General features: G+C 33.5%; 1 protein-coding gene across 1 annotated transcript in view; it reads left to right on the top strand.

Moving 5' to 3' along the window:
• The window catches only part of LOC144973768 (polycystin-1-like), a 70,639-nt gene extending 55,211 nt beyond the window's left edge, over positions 1 to 15,428 (top strand). The window contains exons 46-58 of the mRNA XM_078916660.1: positions 920 to 1,161; positions 1,846 to 1,953; positions 2,519 to 2,760; positions 3,098 to 3,228; positions 3,874 to 4,051; positions 4,939 to 5,156; positions 6,273 to 6,358; positions 7,219 to 7,506; positions 10,480 to 10,614; positions 11,151 to 11,468; positions 13,202 to 13,468; positions 13,985 to 14,233; positions 15,026 to 15,428. Coding sequence (XP_078772786.1) covers positions 920 to 1,161; positions 1,846 to 1,953; positions 2,519 to 2,760; positions 3,098 to 3,228; positions 3,874 to 4,051; positions 4,939 to 5,156; positions 6,273 to 6,358; positions 7,219 to 7,506; positions 10,480 to 10,614; positions 11,151 to 11,468; positions 13,202 to 13,468; positions 13,985 to 14,233; positions 15,026 to 15,316 — 2,753 coding nt within the window. The 3' untranslated portion in view covers positions 15,317 to 15,428. The remainder of the gene's footprint in view (positions 1 to 919; positions 1,162 to 1,845; positions 1,954 to 2,518; positions 2,761 to 3,097; positions 3,229 to 3,873; positions 4,052 to 4,938; positions 5,157 to 6,272; positions 6,359 to 7,218; positions 7,507 to 10,479; positions 10,615 to 11,150; positions 11,469 to 13,201; positions 13,469 to 13,984; positions 14,234 to 15,025) is intronic.
• Positions 15,429 to 17,049: the final 1,621 nt, after the last annotated feature.

The following is a 17,049-nucleotide window of genomic DNA, read 5'->3' on the forward strand; positions in this document are numbered from 1 at the left end:
AGATAATACATTAAACAGGATGTCTAATATCAACAGGAATCACCCATGTTGTCCAAGTGAACAAATTGGGGGTTAATAATCTTGCCCAAAGAAAAAAACGAAAGTACCTGAAGCGGGGCTCGAACCCAGGATCAAAGTGCAATGCCTTAACCACTCAGCCACTTTACTTATTGTGATATATTTCAAAATAGTTCATTGGAATTTTTTGTTTGTTTGGAATGGAAAATGAGAATTTGTTTATATGGAATAAAATTAAAGTATGGGAAATTTTTTCAGTGAGTGAAATTACATCATGTGAATACCTTACAAGTGCTGTGATGGTTAATTAAAGCATAAGGCAAGGTAACTTCTGGTATGTTCAATATATCAGTTGTTAACTCTCTTTAAAAGTGAGAAGAGCAGAAAAGGATGAGAATAAGATGTGAAGATGATAATGAGCATCGTTAAAAGCATTGATCAGAAGCTATATTGTATGGCTTCACCTACAACTGGAACTCGAATTTCTTTGAATTCATCCTCTACTCTCATTCATGAGCCTAACCACCACTTGTCACAGGGAAATAAAGGATGATATAGTGTGCTGTCCCAGGATCCCCTTGGCAGTTGTAACAGGTTTCTGATCCCATTAGTTTCCATTAAGCAGAAAACGGTAGGGGCTGCCTGAAGCCTGTGATCGTGAAAATACTAACGAAAGAGTAAAAATGGAGAGGCTTTGTATGGGAATAATACAGACAATGGACGTTTCGGGTACAAACCCTTCGTCAGCACAACATTACACAAATTAACGTGGAAAACAAATAAAATAAAATGAAAAATAATATGTATCGCGTGTACTGAGTATATTTGTGTATTGTTGTTTCCATTAAGCCCACAATGATAAAGGAAATGTTGCATTTGTTCATTTTTCTTCTCGTTTCAGGAGATCCTCCAGGATATGACAGTTTATCACACCACTCACAACACAGTCAGTCCAAAAACTCGTTCTCCTTCCCTCCGTGGTGCGTCTACGTTGGCTACGCCGTTTGCATGAAGCTATGTCTACTGTCTGTCATTATGATCCTTCTCTACGGCTACCAGTTTGGAGAGACCACGGCTCTCAAGTGGCTTCTATCCCTATTTGTGTCGCTGCTTCTTTCATTCTTCATCATTGAACCTTTGAAGGTTAGTCATGACTCCTTTTAAAATTAAAATAATAAATAAAATAGAAGATATCTCAAAAATAATTAAATAATTTTATTTCACGTTTTCCTCTTTTTGATACATTCAAATTTCATTAGAAATAGCTACTCAGAGTCAAGGCTTGTGATAAATAATAAAAGCTTGATAATTCTGAGGTTTCTGTATGGAGATTCCAGCCTAAGACCTCTTAAATTAAGTAGGATGGGTCATGAGATATCATCATACAACATCATGAACCTGTATGGCCCATCTTGTACTGATTATGTTAGTTTGATGCTCCAAAACATAAATGCTAGGTGATTTATGAATAAATCTTTTATTCACACTACCCGGTTAGTGTGGAACTCATTATCTAAGTTTTAGAGATTCTGAAACAGTTCTAGAAAATCATAACGTAATTAATTGATTTTCCAAATTATGGAACGATTGAATCTTAATCTATGACTTTGATAGCGAGTAGGTGTCTTTGGTTATTTGTTTGAGGAACATTGATCTTTATAAAAGGACCAAATTTTTTTTTTTGGATCTGAGTTAATAAAAAAAATTTAAGTACAGCTTGAATAAATGTCAAGTTATGAATGATATTGTACAGTGAAACGGTTTGACATGATGATAAAAATTGAATCTTGAATAAAGGTTATTTAATATTGTAATCTACTTCCATAGGTGCTGGTATTTGCTTTGATCGTGGCCTTGGTGACGAAGGATGTTCGTGATGATGAGAGTGACGTCATAGATGTGGAACCCAAATTTGAATCCAATGAACAGATCAAGGTAAAGCATCCAGTTACTTTTTCATTTCATTTCTGGTGTTAAACTTGTGTGTGCATAAGGAAAGTGTTAAAGTTAAATTTAACAATTAGGAGGAAACTTATCCATAAATATTTGCTTTTGACTTATTCATCTGAATTTTTATTTTCTTATACGATTATTATTTTTACTCAACCAATATTGACGAAACGAATTTTTTTGTTATCATCCCATATGATTTGTGTGATTACGTAATCATCATTTTTGTATTGGTAAGAAATAGTTTTCATCAGTGTAAACCTAAATGTTCAGTATGTCTAGGTTACTCTCTTTTGAGAAAGGAAATATCAAGATCTTTTCTCTTAAAATCTAGCAGAATCGGGACTGTAATGAGAATTACGTTTTGATACAGTTCAAAAAGGAGGAGGAGTGTTAAAAGTAGAATTCGACACAAATGTTCTGCCTCATATTCTAAATTCTTTAACTTTAGTTAATTTCATGATAAACAGTAAACATTTATGTCTCTGTATGAAGTCATATTTTTTAAAAAAATCATGTACCTTATTTAAACAATTGTTTTCTGTTTCAGGATGTGAAGTTCAAACCTTTGGGTGGCTTTGCACTCCTCCAGGCCAAAGAGGAAGGAAAGAAGAAACAGCTTCTGTATACCATGTTAAGAGAACTAATTGTCTTTGCGTTCATGGTTGCTGTATTCATGGCCGGTGTCTACGTCAACTTCAGCAGCCAAAGCATCTATTACACCAACGACAATATCCAGAATAAATTCTATCAAAATTCCTCTGATGGTCTTAATTTCCATAAATTAATAAGGTAAATTTATCTTACTTTTGTTTTTTTTTTGCCTTTTAGTTTTACAGTATTTTCTTTTTCAAATAAATTCTTATCACATGAGCCAATGCACTGCCAGTAGTGTATAGTTTTTATTTTACTTTAATTTTACTGCTTTGTTTTATTAGGAAACTACAATTTTATTACAAATTTTGATAAAAATATCAGATATTGCATGAATGTCAAAGTTTAATCCTTATAAGTTTTTTTTACACCTCCCCCCCCCCCCCCATAAAAAATAAACAAAAAAGAAAAACACACTTTGTGTTGGATGGATGAATGATAGTTTTAGTTTCAATGTTCCTTTTCTCCCCCTCAGTATTCCTGAGTATTGGAACATTTCCAAAGAGGTTCTTGCCAGAGGCGTCCATCTCCAAGAAGTCGATTCCACGGAGTCATTTGGATTTTTGATGGGACCGGCTTGGCTCAGGCAGATAAGAAGTGATGAAGGTAATACCTATATCCAGTACACTTATTATTGCAAATGAAGTGACTCTCTATTTCTACGGTCTTGGTGAAGACAGGTTTTCAGTTATGATCTGATTACTTTTGATAGATTTATTTGAATTGCAGTTAAAGGGAAGCAGCGTCCACAAATCATTTTATCAGAATCCTTTAATTTTCTTCTTTTTTTTTTCAACATGAATTAAATTCTTTCTTCCAGCATTTAATGCTCGAGTTCATCATTTGTTCTAGCCATTTCATTTATTGTTGTTTAATTATTATGTTGTTTTATAATGTGTTAAATAAGGCAGCAAAATTGTAATTAAGGATTTTATTATGTGTTTTCATTTGAATGTTTTGTTAAATCATTGATGGATGATTACTGTTTTACAGATCGTTTTGTGTGCTATTTAAACTCACAGATTTTTATAAATGTGTTTATTTATTTATTAATTAATTTATTTATTTTATTTATTTACTTATTTAGTTAGTTGTTTTGTTTTGTATATACGTGTTTATGAATTTTTATATACAATAATATATTCATTTTATGTTTTATCGATTATGTTTTATTCATATATATTTATTCAATTCGAGATAACTGATCACATATTTTCTAATTTTAAAACAATCAATGTTTATTCATCTTAGTGTCCTGCCTGGTAGAATCCAGTCTTGCATGGCCATCAGACAAACGACTGTCATCAGGCAGGTGTGTTGGGGGAGAAGTGGAGGACCCAGAGACAAGGGCTTATGCCACAGGATGGAACACTCCAGCATCGGCAGCCGCAGCCAATTATACATTCTCATCAATGGACCAACTGGATCTGTAAGTGCTTTATAGAAGCCATTCCCAATGTGTTCTGCAATACTTTTTGTATTCTCTTTGCAGATCGTATTAAATCAGATTTCCATTTCATACAGTACAAACTGTTGGTGTAGGCATCTCTCTTTTTTCAACTGACTCTAATGCGATGTCAGTCACTGTCTTTAGCTAGATGCTCATTCAAACCTATGTTCTATGCATGATAGAAATATACCTACAACAGATCAGTTTGGTTAGGGAGAAGGAAGAGTTAGATCAGTTGAAATAGCACTGAACCCACACTTTTCCCATCAGCGATGCGTGTTTGGGTTAGATTTTGGATCTGGCTACAGTAATTTGTGATAGAAAATGATCCAATCCAATAAAGGGCCACAATCTACTGTCCGTTCAACGATTCCAAAACAGGGATAAACTCTGTCCTCAGAAGTAATAAAGGTTGTAAGAAACTACTTTATAAATTTTGACGCTGTTCATACATCATGTATGCTTTATATTGATGCATATACAAATAACTTTTAATATAATTTGCAATTTAATTTATTATTTAAATAACATTTCGAAGATTTTATGATCATTCTTATTATCTATCTCCCTTGAGAATAGTTTACACTGAGTTGAATTTGGGCCTTAAATGCACAAACTTTTATAAAGCGTCAATTTTAAATATGATTTTATTTCTGTGTTTATCAGAATTTTGACACTGATTAGCATTTTATGCCTATGTAGATAAATTATTGATAGGTTTTTCAAATGATATCAGTATTAATAGAATATTTCTTTTTTATTATCATTTTGATTTTTACACCAAATGGGTAGACATGAGTTTCTTAACACTTTTATTATTTTATCTCTAATATGTGTTTGGTTTTTATTTTCTCTTCAAATACCAGTTTCTCCAAGTTTGGTCACTGGCTGTTGTATTCAGGTGGTGGATACGTGCAATTGTTAGGACAAACGTACAACGACACAATGACAACCTTACAAAGCCTAGAGACAGATGAGTGGGTAGATCTGAAAACCAGGGCAGTCTTCCTTGAACTCACTCTGTACCAACCTAGCAATGATCTTACTTCCTGTGTTACCCTGCTCGCAGAATTTCCTACTTCAGGTACTTTTTTTTTGTTTTTTATCTGTATTTACTCCTTAGTTTTTTAATTACATTTATTTAATGTTTTATTATGAAAACATTTTTTAATGTGCAAACCGTGAAAAATCATTGCAAGTTTAAAGCTTTTAAAAACATTTAAAGACATTTGAAATCCAGAATATTGGCACTAGTCATGTGACTTATCAATGATAAAAGTCGATTTTGATGTATGGCAGCTATGTGGTCTAGTAGTATGACACTCGCTTTCCGCTCGGAAGGTTGTGGGTTTGAGCCTCGCTTGGAGCAATGTTGAGTCCTTGGAAAAGGCTCTTTACTCACATTCTCTCACCATACTCAGGTGTAAAATGAGTACCTAGCCGTTAACAGTGTTGTCTCTGTCCGTAAAAAAATTGTAATATTGCCTAACAGGCGTCATGTCTCATTCTATATGTTACATGTTTCTGTTGGTCAGGGATCCTTTGTAAAGCGCTTTGAGCACATTTAGTAGATATTGCACTATATAAAAGCTGTTTCAAAAAAAAATGGCAAATGAATAAGTTTTGTCTCCTACTTTCTGATAGTGACGACGGAAAAAATTGATTAAAGATATCACAATAGTGGTCCACCAGCTACCCCAAAACATAATTATGGCTACTCAGAGGCAGACGATAGAATTTCTGGTCAAGGCTCTGAAACTTGGATTGAATTTATAAGTTTTATCGATGAGAACGAATACTGTTTGTCAAGAGCGGATAATTTAAATTTCATATATTGTAATCATGGTGACTTTTGTCCCAATTTGCTTCATCTTGTTCAAACAATCAATTCTTCCATTTTATTTTACTATTACCGTTACTAATAAAGACGTTTATAATGATTACAGACAATAAGAGAAATTATGGTGTAATTAGGTTGAAGTTAATTCAAACCTGGTCAAGAAAGTCTTTATGCTAAGTGGAATCACCAAGGTCATGGTCACATTAGTTAAGTCTCTTTCTGTTGTTTTCACCATGTGCGATGTATTTTATTATGTTTCATATTATCCAAATGCTTTCTGAATGGCACCACTTTTGATAAATGTAAGTCTTGGTCTGTGTTAATGTGCTAAATTATAACTTTTTTTTTTTTGCTCTCTAGGGGGTGTTTTAACAAGCATTACTGTCACCACAGAAAGACTGCTTCGATTCATCTCAGGCACAGTTAGTTCCCTTATGGTTTGCCAGGTAACCTTTGCATGTGTCACCATTATATCATGTTTACTGTTTGGCCTTCTTTATGTCATGATATTATAAAGAATTTTCTCTAGATTTATTCTTAATCCAAGTCTACATGCAGTGAAAAAGTCCTGTGTAGTGGAAGTTTTTATTTTACAGAACTAAGAAACTCACAATAGTGAGCGTAAACAGATAAGCACAGTGTTTTTAAGTTTTCTGGATTTTTATGTATTTGGAACTGACATTTCAAAACATACATTTTATGTGTGGCTTTGTGGGCTTGGGGTAGGACACTCGTCTTCCAACCTGTAGATACCTGGTTTGAGACCCGCATTGAGTGGAGCCCTTGGAGAATGCTCTTTACTCGCATTCTGCCACGGAATTCAGATGTAGAATTATTATCTGCTGGTAACGCCATTGTCTTGTCAAAAAAAAAAAAATTGTAATATTGCCTTATGTCTTGTCCCTCATAGTGTTGCTGTTGGCTTGGAACTCCTTGTAAATAGTAAATGGCTTTGAGCAAATGTTGTGGATAATATGTTATATAAAAACTCCCATTTTAAAACTTATTATTGAACACCTCATGGATAGATGAGATAATCCTGATGCTCAAAATAAAAATGTCTCGTTTTGACTCACTTTGAATCATATAGGGTTTTTTAATAAGACTTTAATAAGCTACCATTCACTGCTGGATGACAAGGTGACAAAAAATCTTTTGAAGACCAACCTTAAATATGTTTCAAAAGACGTTATCCAATCAGTTTTTATTTTGATTTTACTTTTTTTTTTTCTTTTTTGTTTTGTTTTGTTGTTTTTTTTTTGTGTGTTTAACATTTTCTACCATTTTTATTTTTACCACCCACCAGATAATGTTCTTCCCGTTTGCCATCTACCTGCTTGTGAATCTCATCCTCTCCATGAAACAAGAAGGTATTCGATACTTCTCCCATATTTGGTGCTGGATTGATTTTGCCATCTGCATCCTAGCCTGGACTTGCATTGCATTGTACATAACGTGTGTTGTCATGGCAACAGAGGCAGTAGACGACTTTGTTACCAACACATCGAACCCTGCTCATCTTTTCCTGGTCGTCAAGCTACATTCCATTCTCAGATATGTCCAGGCGTCACTTCTGTTCCTTTTCCTTTTGAAGGTATGTTTTGTTACTTTTGATGATACTAATGATAATATTAATTGAAAGAAAGCAATGGTATACCATAAGCAACAGCTACAATATTCAAAATAGATAGTTTTCAGTGTGGAAAATTTTAGTAGACTAATAATATTATCACCTTAAAAGATAAGTGTGTCTAACCATTTGAATTTATTCCCATCATTTCAATTGTATAACGATTATCGTTGAGGAATAAAGTCATTTCACTATTAATGAATCAGAAAATAATGTTTCTTTTAAAGCAAAATTACAGTCCCTATTTTAGTTTCTTTAATAAATTGTCATTTATCTTTGTTCAATAGAGATAAAGACTTCAAAGTCTTTGCTGGTTTACAGCATGAGTGGTCTAATTGAGAAAGAAGAACCTTTTCATGGGAAACCAGACATTGCCTCAATTGTTTTGATGATTTGACAGGACTCTCTTTTCAGTGATCTCCTCTCGTTGTTGTCAATGGAAATAAACGTCTCAAACCAGCACAAAGCATTTTCCATTGTAACCACAATAACAAATGTGCAAATAGCATATGACTAAAACTCTTCTTATATTTAGGTAGACGATATTCTTAATTCAAGTTTATCATGTTTTTCTTTTCTTTTATGAACAAACATGTAGTACAACAATGGTAAGATTATCGTGGTTGTGACTATGATTGCGACGCATGTCATTTTATATGTCGTCTTTGTGTTCACAACTAAGAATCGCATTTTTAGAATATACGATCACAATATAGAATTGTTGTTTTTTTAATGTGTGTGCATTTGATCCTTTAGAGAAATTGGGGGGTTTTTTTATGACAAAATGTTTTCTGTATTAAATTGCCATTTCATGCTAATCATCCAGGATCAGTCAGGATATCAAACTTATCTTGATTTTTTCGCCCAAACATGTTCAGGTCATGGCATAAATTATTCCCCTGGTATCACGCTATGAGCAAAACTGAAACCTATAGAAAAACGCTCCACAGATTGTCACTATCATATATATATATAAATATATAGATATATATATATATATATATATATATATATATATATATATATATATTATATATATATATATATATATATATATATATATAAATGCCATTTATTATTATTATATATATTATATAACTACAGTACTACTCATTCATACTGAGTTAACTGATCTAAATGAAGAACAGAAGGAGGAACCGTAAACGTTTAAAGTTCTTTTCAGTCTTTATATTCAATGTCTTACATCACTAGAGTATCTTAGTCTGTCTATTTTACATGTCAGACAATACCAATATCTGGGCAGATTGACAAAATGAAATTAATTTGGAAATTGTCTTAGCAGTGGATTGGACAGCAGTAAATTATATTTGTAGCAATTTTTACAATTGTCCTCAAGTTTTTACAATTGTCCGGATAAACAAATATATGTCAAAGTAATCCGTTTGAACCGTAAGGCACGTAGAATTGGAGTTTGTACTGGTTTTGATAGTTACAATTCCTTGCTACCCGTTGGAAAGGACGCTAGTTCATTCTGCCTGATTCTACAAACTCGGCTATAATTACTGCAGGTGATAACTGTGTACATCACTGTCTTTCCTATGGGCAAACCATCAAAAAGCCTAGTCACCCATTCCAACCTGTGAACCCAATTCAGGTCGTGTTATGAGTCTAAGATCCGTTATACCACAGCAAACATTAAATATCTGTCATCCTGTGCCTGTCTTCAAATCAATAGTTACTAAGACAAGGGGAAGACACTTGCATTGTTTTGACGTGGATAAAAATGATTCTGTTTCCATTATTATAATTCAACTTGTATCAATCAAGTATGAGTTATATTTCATATTAGACCTGATTTTTGTTGTATTGAGTTTATTGTATGTGTGTGTGCGTTAAAGTAACGGTGCATTTTACTGTGATATTGCATGGACTTTGAAAAATAAATATATCTATAATAAAACCAAAATAAAAAAGATAACATGTAAAAATGTCACTTCAGAGTTTTCACTTAGACCAGAGATCTCACTCACTCATTTACCTTGTTGATAAGGATGAGATATAAACGAACTCAGAACAAACTTCATCGTGGTAGAGAAATTTCTTTAAGATATTAATGCATGATTGTATGTTTGCATGTATTACCAAAAACTGTGTAATTAAATGGAGCATATTTAATTCAGGCTTTAGGATAATATATATTTTTTATTATTGATATATTTGTATCTTTTATGTCTGGACTTTTAGTGAGAATATTGTAATTATTATTTCTCTGTTGTTTATTTAAAGAAGGAATGTAACCTTACGTACTCATGCCTTGTCTTAGTGTAATATGTAATAATAAAGAATTATAACTGTGTTATTTAATGTCACAAACAGAGTTCGATATGACCTTTTTTCAGGTCCCATTTTCCTTGCGTATATCAGCTTAATCAGTTTCTACTGCATCCACATGAATTTCACCCATCACTTATTTGATCAGTACATTTGAATACATCTTTCTCTTCAACGAGTTGTTGAAGAAAAGAGAAAGAATAAAACAGCTAATCAAATTTAACAATTTTAATGTGGCATATGAACCTAATTTTAAGGCCTTTTCCCAGTTCAAAATGCGCATTTTTGTTGAAGATTCGACATTCCTTCCAGAAAACTCTGTAATATGGAAACATTGCTGAAAAATGTGTTTGGATTACGGAGATGTAACTGTATTTATTTACTCATTTATTTATTTAAGTATACTGGTCCATTCCCCTTTGTCTTTCTTTTTCTTCAAGTCATTTTATTTGTACATCTAGAATATTTTTAGTCTCCAATTTTCTTCCTTTTTACTGGCGCTGATATGACCTAAATGTGTTGCAAGCGCTGTAAAACCCTTAAAAACAAACAAACAAGTATATTGGTAATCGTATTTAGATATTTATATTTAGGAAAACACCATTTTGGAAATACAAATTAATTTCCTGTTTTGTCCTAATCCAGGTCGTCAAGCAGATACGATTCTCCAGGCCACTCTACAAATTCCACATGGCATTCAACATGGCGGCCACTCCATTGCTAGGCGTCTACCTTATTTTTACAGCACTTTTCCTGATCCATGCACAGCTCGCCCATTTGGTAGGAATTCAATTACTTGCATTCTTGTTTGCAAACATTCTATGATATCATGTGTTTTTAAACAATGTTAATCTTATTCCATTTAAATTGATTTGTACTGACATTTTGTCTGTTGATTATTTATTTATATTTAATTACACATTTTTATTATTCCTCTGTCCATTATTTTGGACATTAGTATTAAATGTGATATGAACCCCCCCAAAAATTGAGCTTTTATGTAGCGCAATATCCACTGAATGTGTTCAAAGTGCTTTACAAAGGGTCCCTGACCAACAGCAACACGTAACATGTATAACGAAACATGATGCCTGTTAGGCGATCACAGATTTTTTTCCAACAGGGACAATGCTGTTAACGACCAGGTACTCGTTTTACACCTGAGTGTGGTGAGAGAATGTGAGTAAAAAGCCTGATCCAATGACTTAACTATGTGCCAAGCGAGGCTCAAACCCAGGACCTTCCATACACAAGACCAAATAGCCGCACGTTTCTTCTTTATTAACTCACTAGTTTATTTCCATTTTCTATTTCAGTTGTACGGATCTGTTGTGTATGGTTACCAAGGTTTCCACAACACAATCACATCACTGTTCGGTGTCATATGTGGAACGACTGATTTCTGGCCCCTGTTTGAGTCTCACCGAGTGCTTACACACATCGTCTTCCTGTCATTTGGTGTGTTTGTCTATGGCCTTGCAGTTGCCTTGACTGTGGCTGTGCTGACGTCCTCCTACAAGTGGTCCAGGGCCCAGATGTGTTTCAAGACAACATTGGAAGCACGCGACTACGAAATGATTGACTTCATGATTAAAAGATTCAAAGTAGTTGCCGGGATAGAGAAACCTAAACCAGTAAGTGGTAGAGATTAAAATGCGTTTACTCAATTATTTGGTTAAACTGAGATTAGGGCGATATTTGAAGAATCACTCAATGTTCATTGTTGTAGATATTATTCCCCTAACTAAATATTTATGCTATTTTATAGCGCAATATCCACTAAATGTACTCAAACCATTTTATAAGGGGTCCCAAGTCAACAGCAACACTACAAAGGTAGGACAAGATACTGTACCTGTGAGTCACTGTTACAGTTTTTTCATGGGTGACAAAATGCTGTTACCAGCCAGGTACTCATTTTACACCCGAGTACAGTAAAAGATTATGAGTATAGAGCCTTGTCCAAGGATTGAACCTTGCACTGTCCACAGATGGCCAAATGGCCAAAGGCTAATATCACATCACACGACCACAAAGCCGCCCCAAGAGCCCTTGAAGATCAAGGACTCAAATTTCATCTCAGTTTCTGTAATGTTAAACACATAGAATCAATTGCTTACTATTCCCTGAATAGCTTAGAGAGTATTTAATGTCAGATCTAATGTTCGTTCCCAGCCTCCAAATCATTTTTGGATTAACAATAAGGCCCGAAAAAATCCAGAGGTGCCTAAATGAGCCAATAAGATGGAGAGAAAATTGTAGGGAGTAAATATGACATATATAGATAGTAATCGCTTGGCTAAGAAGCTCATAACATTGCAATCCGAAAGTATAACGCACCAACACACAAAACTGTGTGTATCCATGAATGTTTATAGTCAGGTTAATACAGTTCAGTGAGCATTACTCATAAAGCGTATGGCAAAAAACAATAACAAAGACCTGAGTGACGTCATCTTTGAACTATCTATAAGGGAACAACACAAAACAAACAACGTTTCGGCATTTGGCCACAATATATATATATATATATATATATATATATATATATATATATATATATATATATATATATATATATATATATATATATATATATATATATTTCGTGTTTACTTGAAAAGGGCTTGTGTTGTTCCCTTATATATGAGTCACATTTACTCCCTTTATTTTTCTCTCCGTCCCGAAAAAATAATGTCATGTGTAACGAATTGGATTGTTACCGATTTCGTTTCAATAGTTTGATATATATTTTTGGAATGTAAGTTGTTCCTCTTTTAATTTATATTAATCAAAATAATTCACAGCTTTAGTACTGTACTGGTCCCTGAATTATTTATTGAGGTCAAATTTGTGTTTTGCCTGACCATAGAAATAGGACTTATAGTATAATTGCACTTTTGTCATGGAAGCTTTTAACATAGGCGAAATAAAATGGTCATGGATTATTCTCCAATAGGTTGTAAAAATTAACCATTCTGATCATTGATTTCTCTATTATCTTGATTGATTGAATAGTTTGTGTGTTTAATCTGATACACATATTCTTAAATAACATGTATCGTCATTATTAATTATTATTATTATTATTATTATTATTATTATTATTATTATTATTATTATTATTATTATTATTATTATTATTATTATTATTATTATTATTATTATTATTAATATTATTAATATTATTATTGTTAATATTTTTTTATTTTTTTTATTGCGGCGCTGCACTGCAGCTGACGCCTGGGTTATTCCAGTCTTCCCTTGGAATAGACCCTAAAGACAAATTTCCCCACTGGGATGAATAAAGGGAATTTTATTTAATTTATTTTTATTCACAAGAGCACATCTTTCTAACTTTTCCCAGGCATTCCGTCACGTCAAGTTCGAAGGGTTGCCATCATTACCCAGTCGTGGCACAAGCTCCAACCTGTCATCTCGTCAATCCTCTGCTGAGCCAAGGCCATCCAGGAGTTTAGAGCCCGCCAACCAGACCCAAAATCAGAACCAGAACAAGAACCAAACTCAAAGCCAGAACCAGAGCCAGCAAGAAGCGAAAGACAGTCAAAATCTCGACTACCTGATGGCAAGTCTGTTGCCGACATGGAACCAAGTATCTCAGTCTTTCCAAAAGGTTTGTCATGGGTTTCTAGACATTGGACGTTGTATTGGATCATTTGTCATTTGTGTGGCTATGTGGTCTAGTGGTATGACACTCAGCGCATAGTTGAGTCCTTTGAAAAGACTCTTTACTCACATTCTCTCACTGTACTCAGGTGTAAAATGAGTACCTGGCCATTAACAGCGTTGTCTCTGTCTGAAAAAGATTGTAAAATCGCCTAACAGGCGTCATATCTCATTCTATATGTTACGTGTTGCTAAGGATCAGGGAATCTTTGTAAAGCTTTTTGAGCACGTTTAGTAGATATTACGCTATATAAAAGCTCAAGTTTAAGTTTAAAATAGAGAGGCCCTTGTAGCCTTTGTATTTAATTTTTTAAATAAAAAGTTGAGCACTATTATTTCATGGTTTCTGTTTTTATAATTTATATATATACACATAAACATATATCATATGCACGTACACACTAAATTTACATACATGATGAAGAGGGTGTAAAACTAAAAGTGTATTTTTTCTTTCCTCCAGGTTGAAGACTTAGAGAAACAAGAGGAGGATTTAATACGTTGTTTGCAAGACGTGGTCAAATGCTGGAGGAATCATTCACCCAAGAATAGAGATGGCCTCCAGATGAAAGCCCCAGCTCCCATCATGGGCAAACCTCCTTTGGACCCCAAGGCCAAATTTTTACGTTTGCACGAAGGAAGCAAAGGGAGAAAACCCACTGTGATAGCAGGAAGGCCCAGCATGACACCCCCGTCCACATTTACCGCCGACGTGAGTTGAAATTTATCTTTGACCATCGCAACTTTAACTCTTTCAGTGCTGAGGCTATATTCGCATTTCTGTCACAAAAAGGCACCTTATTGAGGCAGCATGAGAATGACAAGCTAAGACAATTGTCAATTAATCCGCGCAGGTTTCAGAGTCACATGTTTAGTCTTATTAAGAAAGAGCATAAAATTGTCTCCATTCTATCTTTTCTCCTCGACGCTTTGTACATTTTTGGCTAAAGAATTGTTTTACTTGTGTGTCTTTTGCTTTGTTATATATCCAACCCACTACAATATTTTGGCTTATATTTGTTATATTTTTACTTGAATTATAGGAAAGGGTGGGGTAAACCTTTATTGAACAACTTTTACAAGGATGAATTTCTACTATATTTTTTTTTCTACTTTTCCATAATTTTTTACATTTTCATTTTTTCATCATCTTCTTCAAGTACCAAGTCTGTGCCAGACATCGGTGATCATTGTACACCATTCATCTCTCTGATCAGATAACCTCAAAAAACTAATATTACTCTTCTCTTTCTTTGTCACCCAGCTGTTCAAACTATTCAAATATGTTTTTCTTGGTCTACCTTTACTCTATTTACCCTCTATCTTTCCTGTGAGAGCAAGATGTTCAATACATTTATGTCAATTTAGGTACCCTAAAAATTACATTTGTTTTTTTCTTATTGTACGGATTAGTAACCTTTTAGTTTCAGCTTGCTCTAATACTTCTTCATTAGTTTTCTTCTCTGTCCATGAGATTTTTAACATCCTTCTATTTTCATTTCAGGGTTCCATAAACAGTCAGTTCCGCAGGCCCTTCAGTGATCAAGGTGTACGGAGTTTGCCTCTGACTACCGATCCCCAGATTTCTACCGTCAGTCAAAATTATAGCACCATAATAGGGGGAGGTCAAATCCCTACCGTTCATCAAAATGGAAACCACTCTAGTGTCACCCCTCGTCTGACCAAAGGCAAAATGGTCATCGAAGTCCACCCAATGTCAGACGGTCCCAGAGGTAGAACAGACGAAGCAAGGAAGAAGAAGAAGATGAGAAGAGCATGGGAGTCTGGAGTCTGACAGAAGAGGGGGAGATAACTGAGAAGTCATAATAGTTTGGGAAGGAATGAATATTAAAAGTAAATTAACCTGTTGAAATATAAAAATGATCTCTAATCCTGTATTTACTTTCCATTTGCCAGCAAGACTTGAACAGCCATATTCCATAAGAGCTTATTTTATTTGTTTCATCACAAGAAGTTGATGATTTTAAATCCAAAACAGCCCATATCATATAATATTTAGATCATTCGAAGCCATTTTGTCATAAATTAAATTTTGAGTCATAGATCGGCACTTGATATAATAGAAATCATAAAACTTATTTCAAGTGAAAGCTTGTTTCAACATAAAATAAGCATAATATCGAGACCCTGTTAGAGACTTACATATTATTGCTACTCTTAGTTTAACTTCTGCAAGGCACAAATATGACCAAAAAAATGAAGCATATGCATGGTTTATGCGTAGTTGTTAGCTACTCTTCTCTCTTTGGAGGTTGGCACTGACATTTCATTAACACAATTTATGACAATGAAATAAAATAAAACACTCAGTCTCTATTTCACAAATCTTCCCAAAAATATCAGAGAACTTTCCAGAGGACTTGCTCCACGGACTTGGTGGTGAAGGGCATTTTGTAAACAAGTCAGATAAAAAATTTAGAATGGATATTTCATCATGATTATTTCCTTCATACCAAAGAAATAAGGATGACAAAGGCACAGATACTTAAGTCATAATCGCTGCCGATATGCATGCATGCATAAATAATTATGTAACCAAAGATGTAAATATATATACAAATGACAATGATAACATTATATATATATATTATATAAAAAATTAACTCTTCAACAACTACACAACATTGTAAATGTGATTGAGAAATAATTATATAATGCTATCTATTTTTGTGTTGCATTTAGTACTTTGTATTTTATTAATGATATGGATGTGTGTTTGTTTTTTGTTTTATTTTTGTTTTTTTGTTGTTTTTTTTTTTGTTTTTTTTTTTTTTTGGGGGGGGGGGGGGGGTTGTTCTTTTGGAGGGTAGATGGGTTTTTTTTAGGTTTTTTTTTTTTTTGGTTTTCCTACAACAATATGTTGGTGATAAATTCAAGTACCCTGTCTCCGACTTAAAGATTGCTTGTGGAATCTACCTCTGTGTTCTGTTCGACCTAGTCTGTGTTGTCCCTTGTGTTTTCCTCGGTGCATGTTAATTTCAATAAAATCCATCTATGATTTTTTAAATTACTATCATAATTTATGTAACAATTGCTTTTTATATTCGATAACTTGTATATGTAAACTACAAAAATTTAAACAATAAAATTGTATATATATATATATATATATATATATAAACTTTTGTTGTTGAAGGACAACTGTCTGAAAATTTTATTTATATTATTTGATTTCCGATGAATTAAAGTTCTATTTTGTACTTTATACAGCTTCGGCAAGAATGATATGCCTTAACATAAAATTAAATTAGAATTTTCAATGTTTTTATGATAATGCAAGTATAAGTTTATTTAATGGAACACAAACTCGTGTCAAATTTGAATTAGCTTTAAATTGCTTAAAATAGTTTGTAATTTCTATTATTTCAGAATACATCATAATTTTCGGTAACCACGAATTGTGGTTGGTTTGAATATAACACATTCATTTGATTCGTCGTATATAAAATCTTATGCGGTGAAAACCGAAATGCACACTAAAACATGAAAAAAAAACGGAAAAAAACC

The sequence above is a fragment of the Berghia stephanieae genome, chromosome 5, assembly GCF_034508935.2.
Source record: "Berghia stephanieae isolate SIO BIC M18660-M18661 chromosome 5, UCSD_Bste_1.3, whole genome shotgun sequence".
Lineage (NCBI taxonomy): Eukaryota > Metazoa > Mollusca > Gastropoda > Nudibranchia > Aeolidiidae > Berghia > Berghia stephanieae.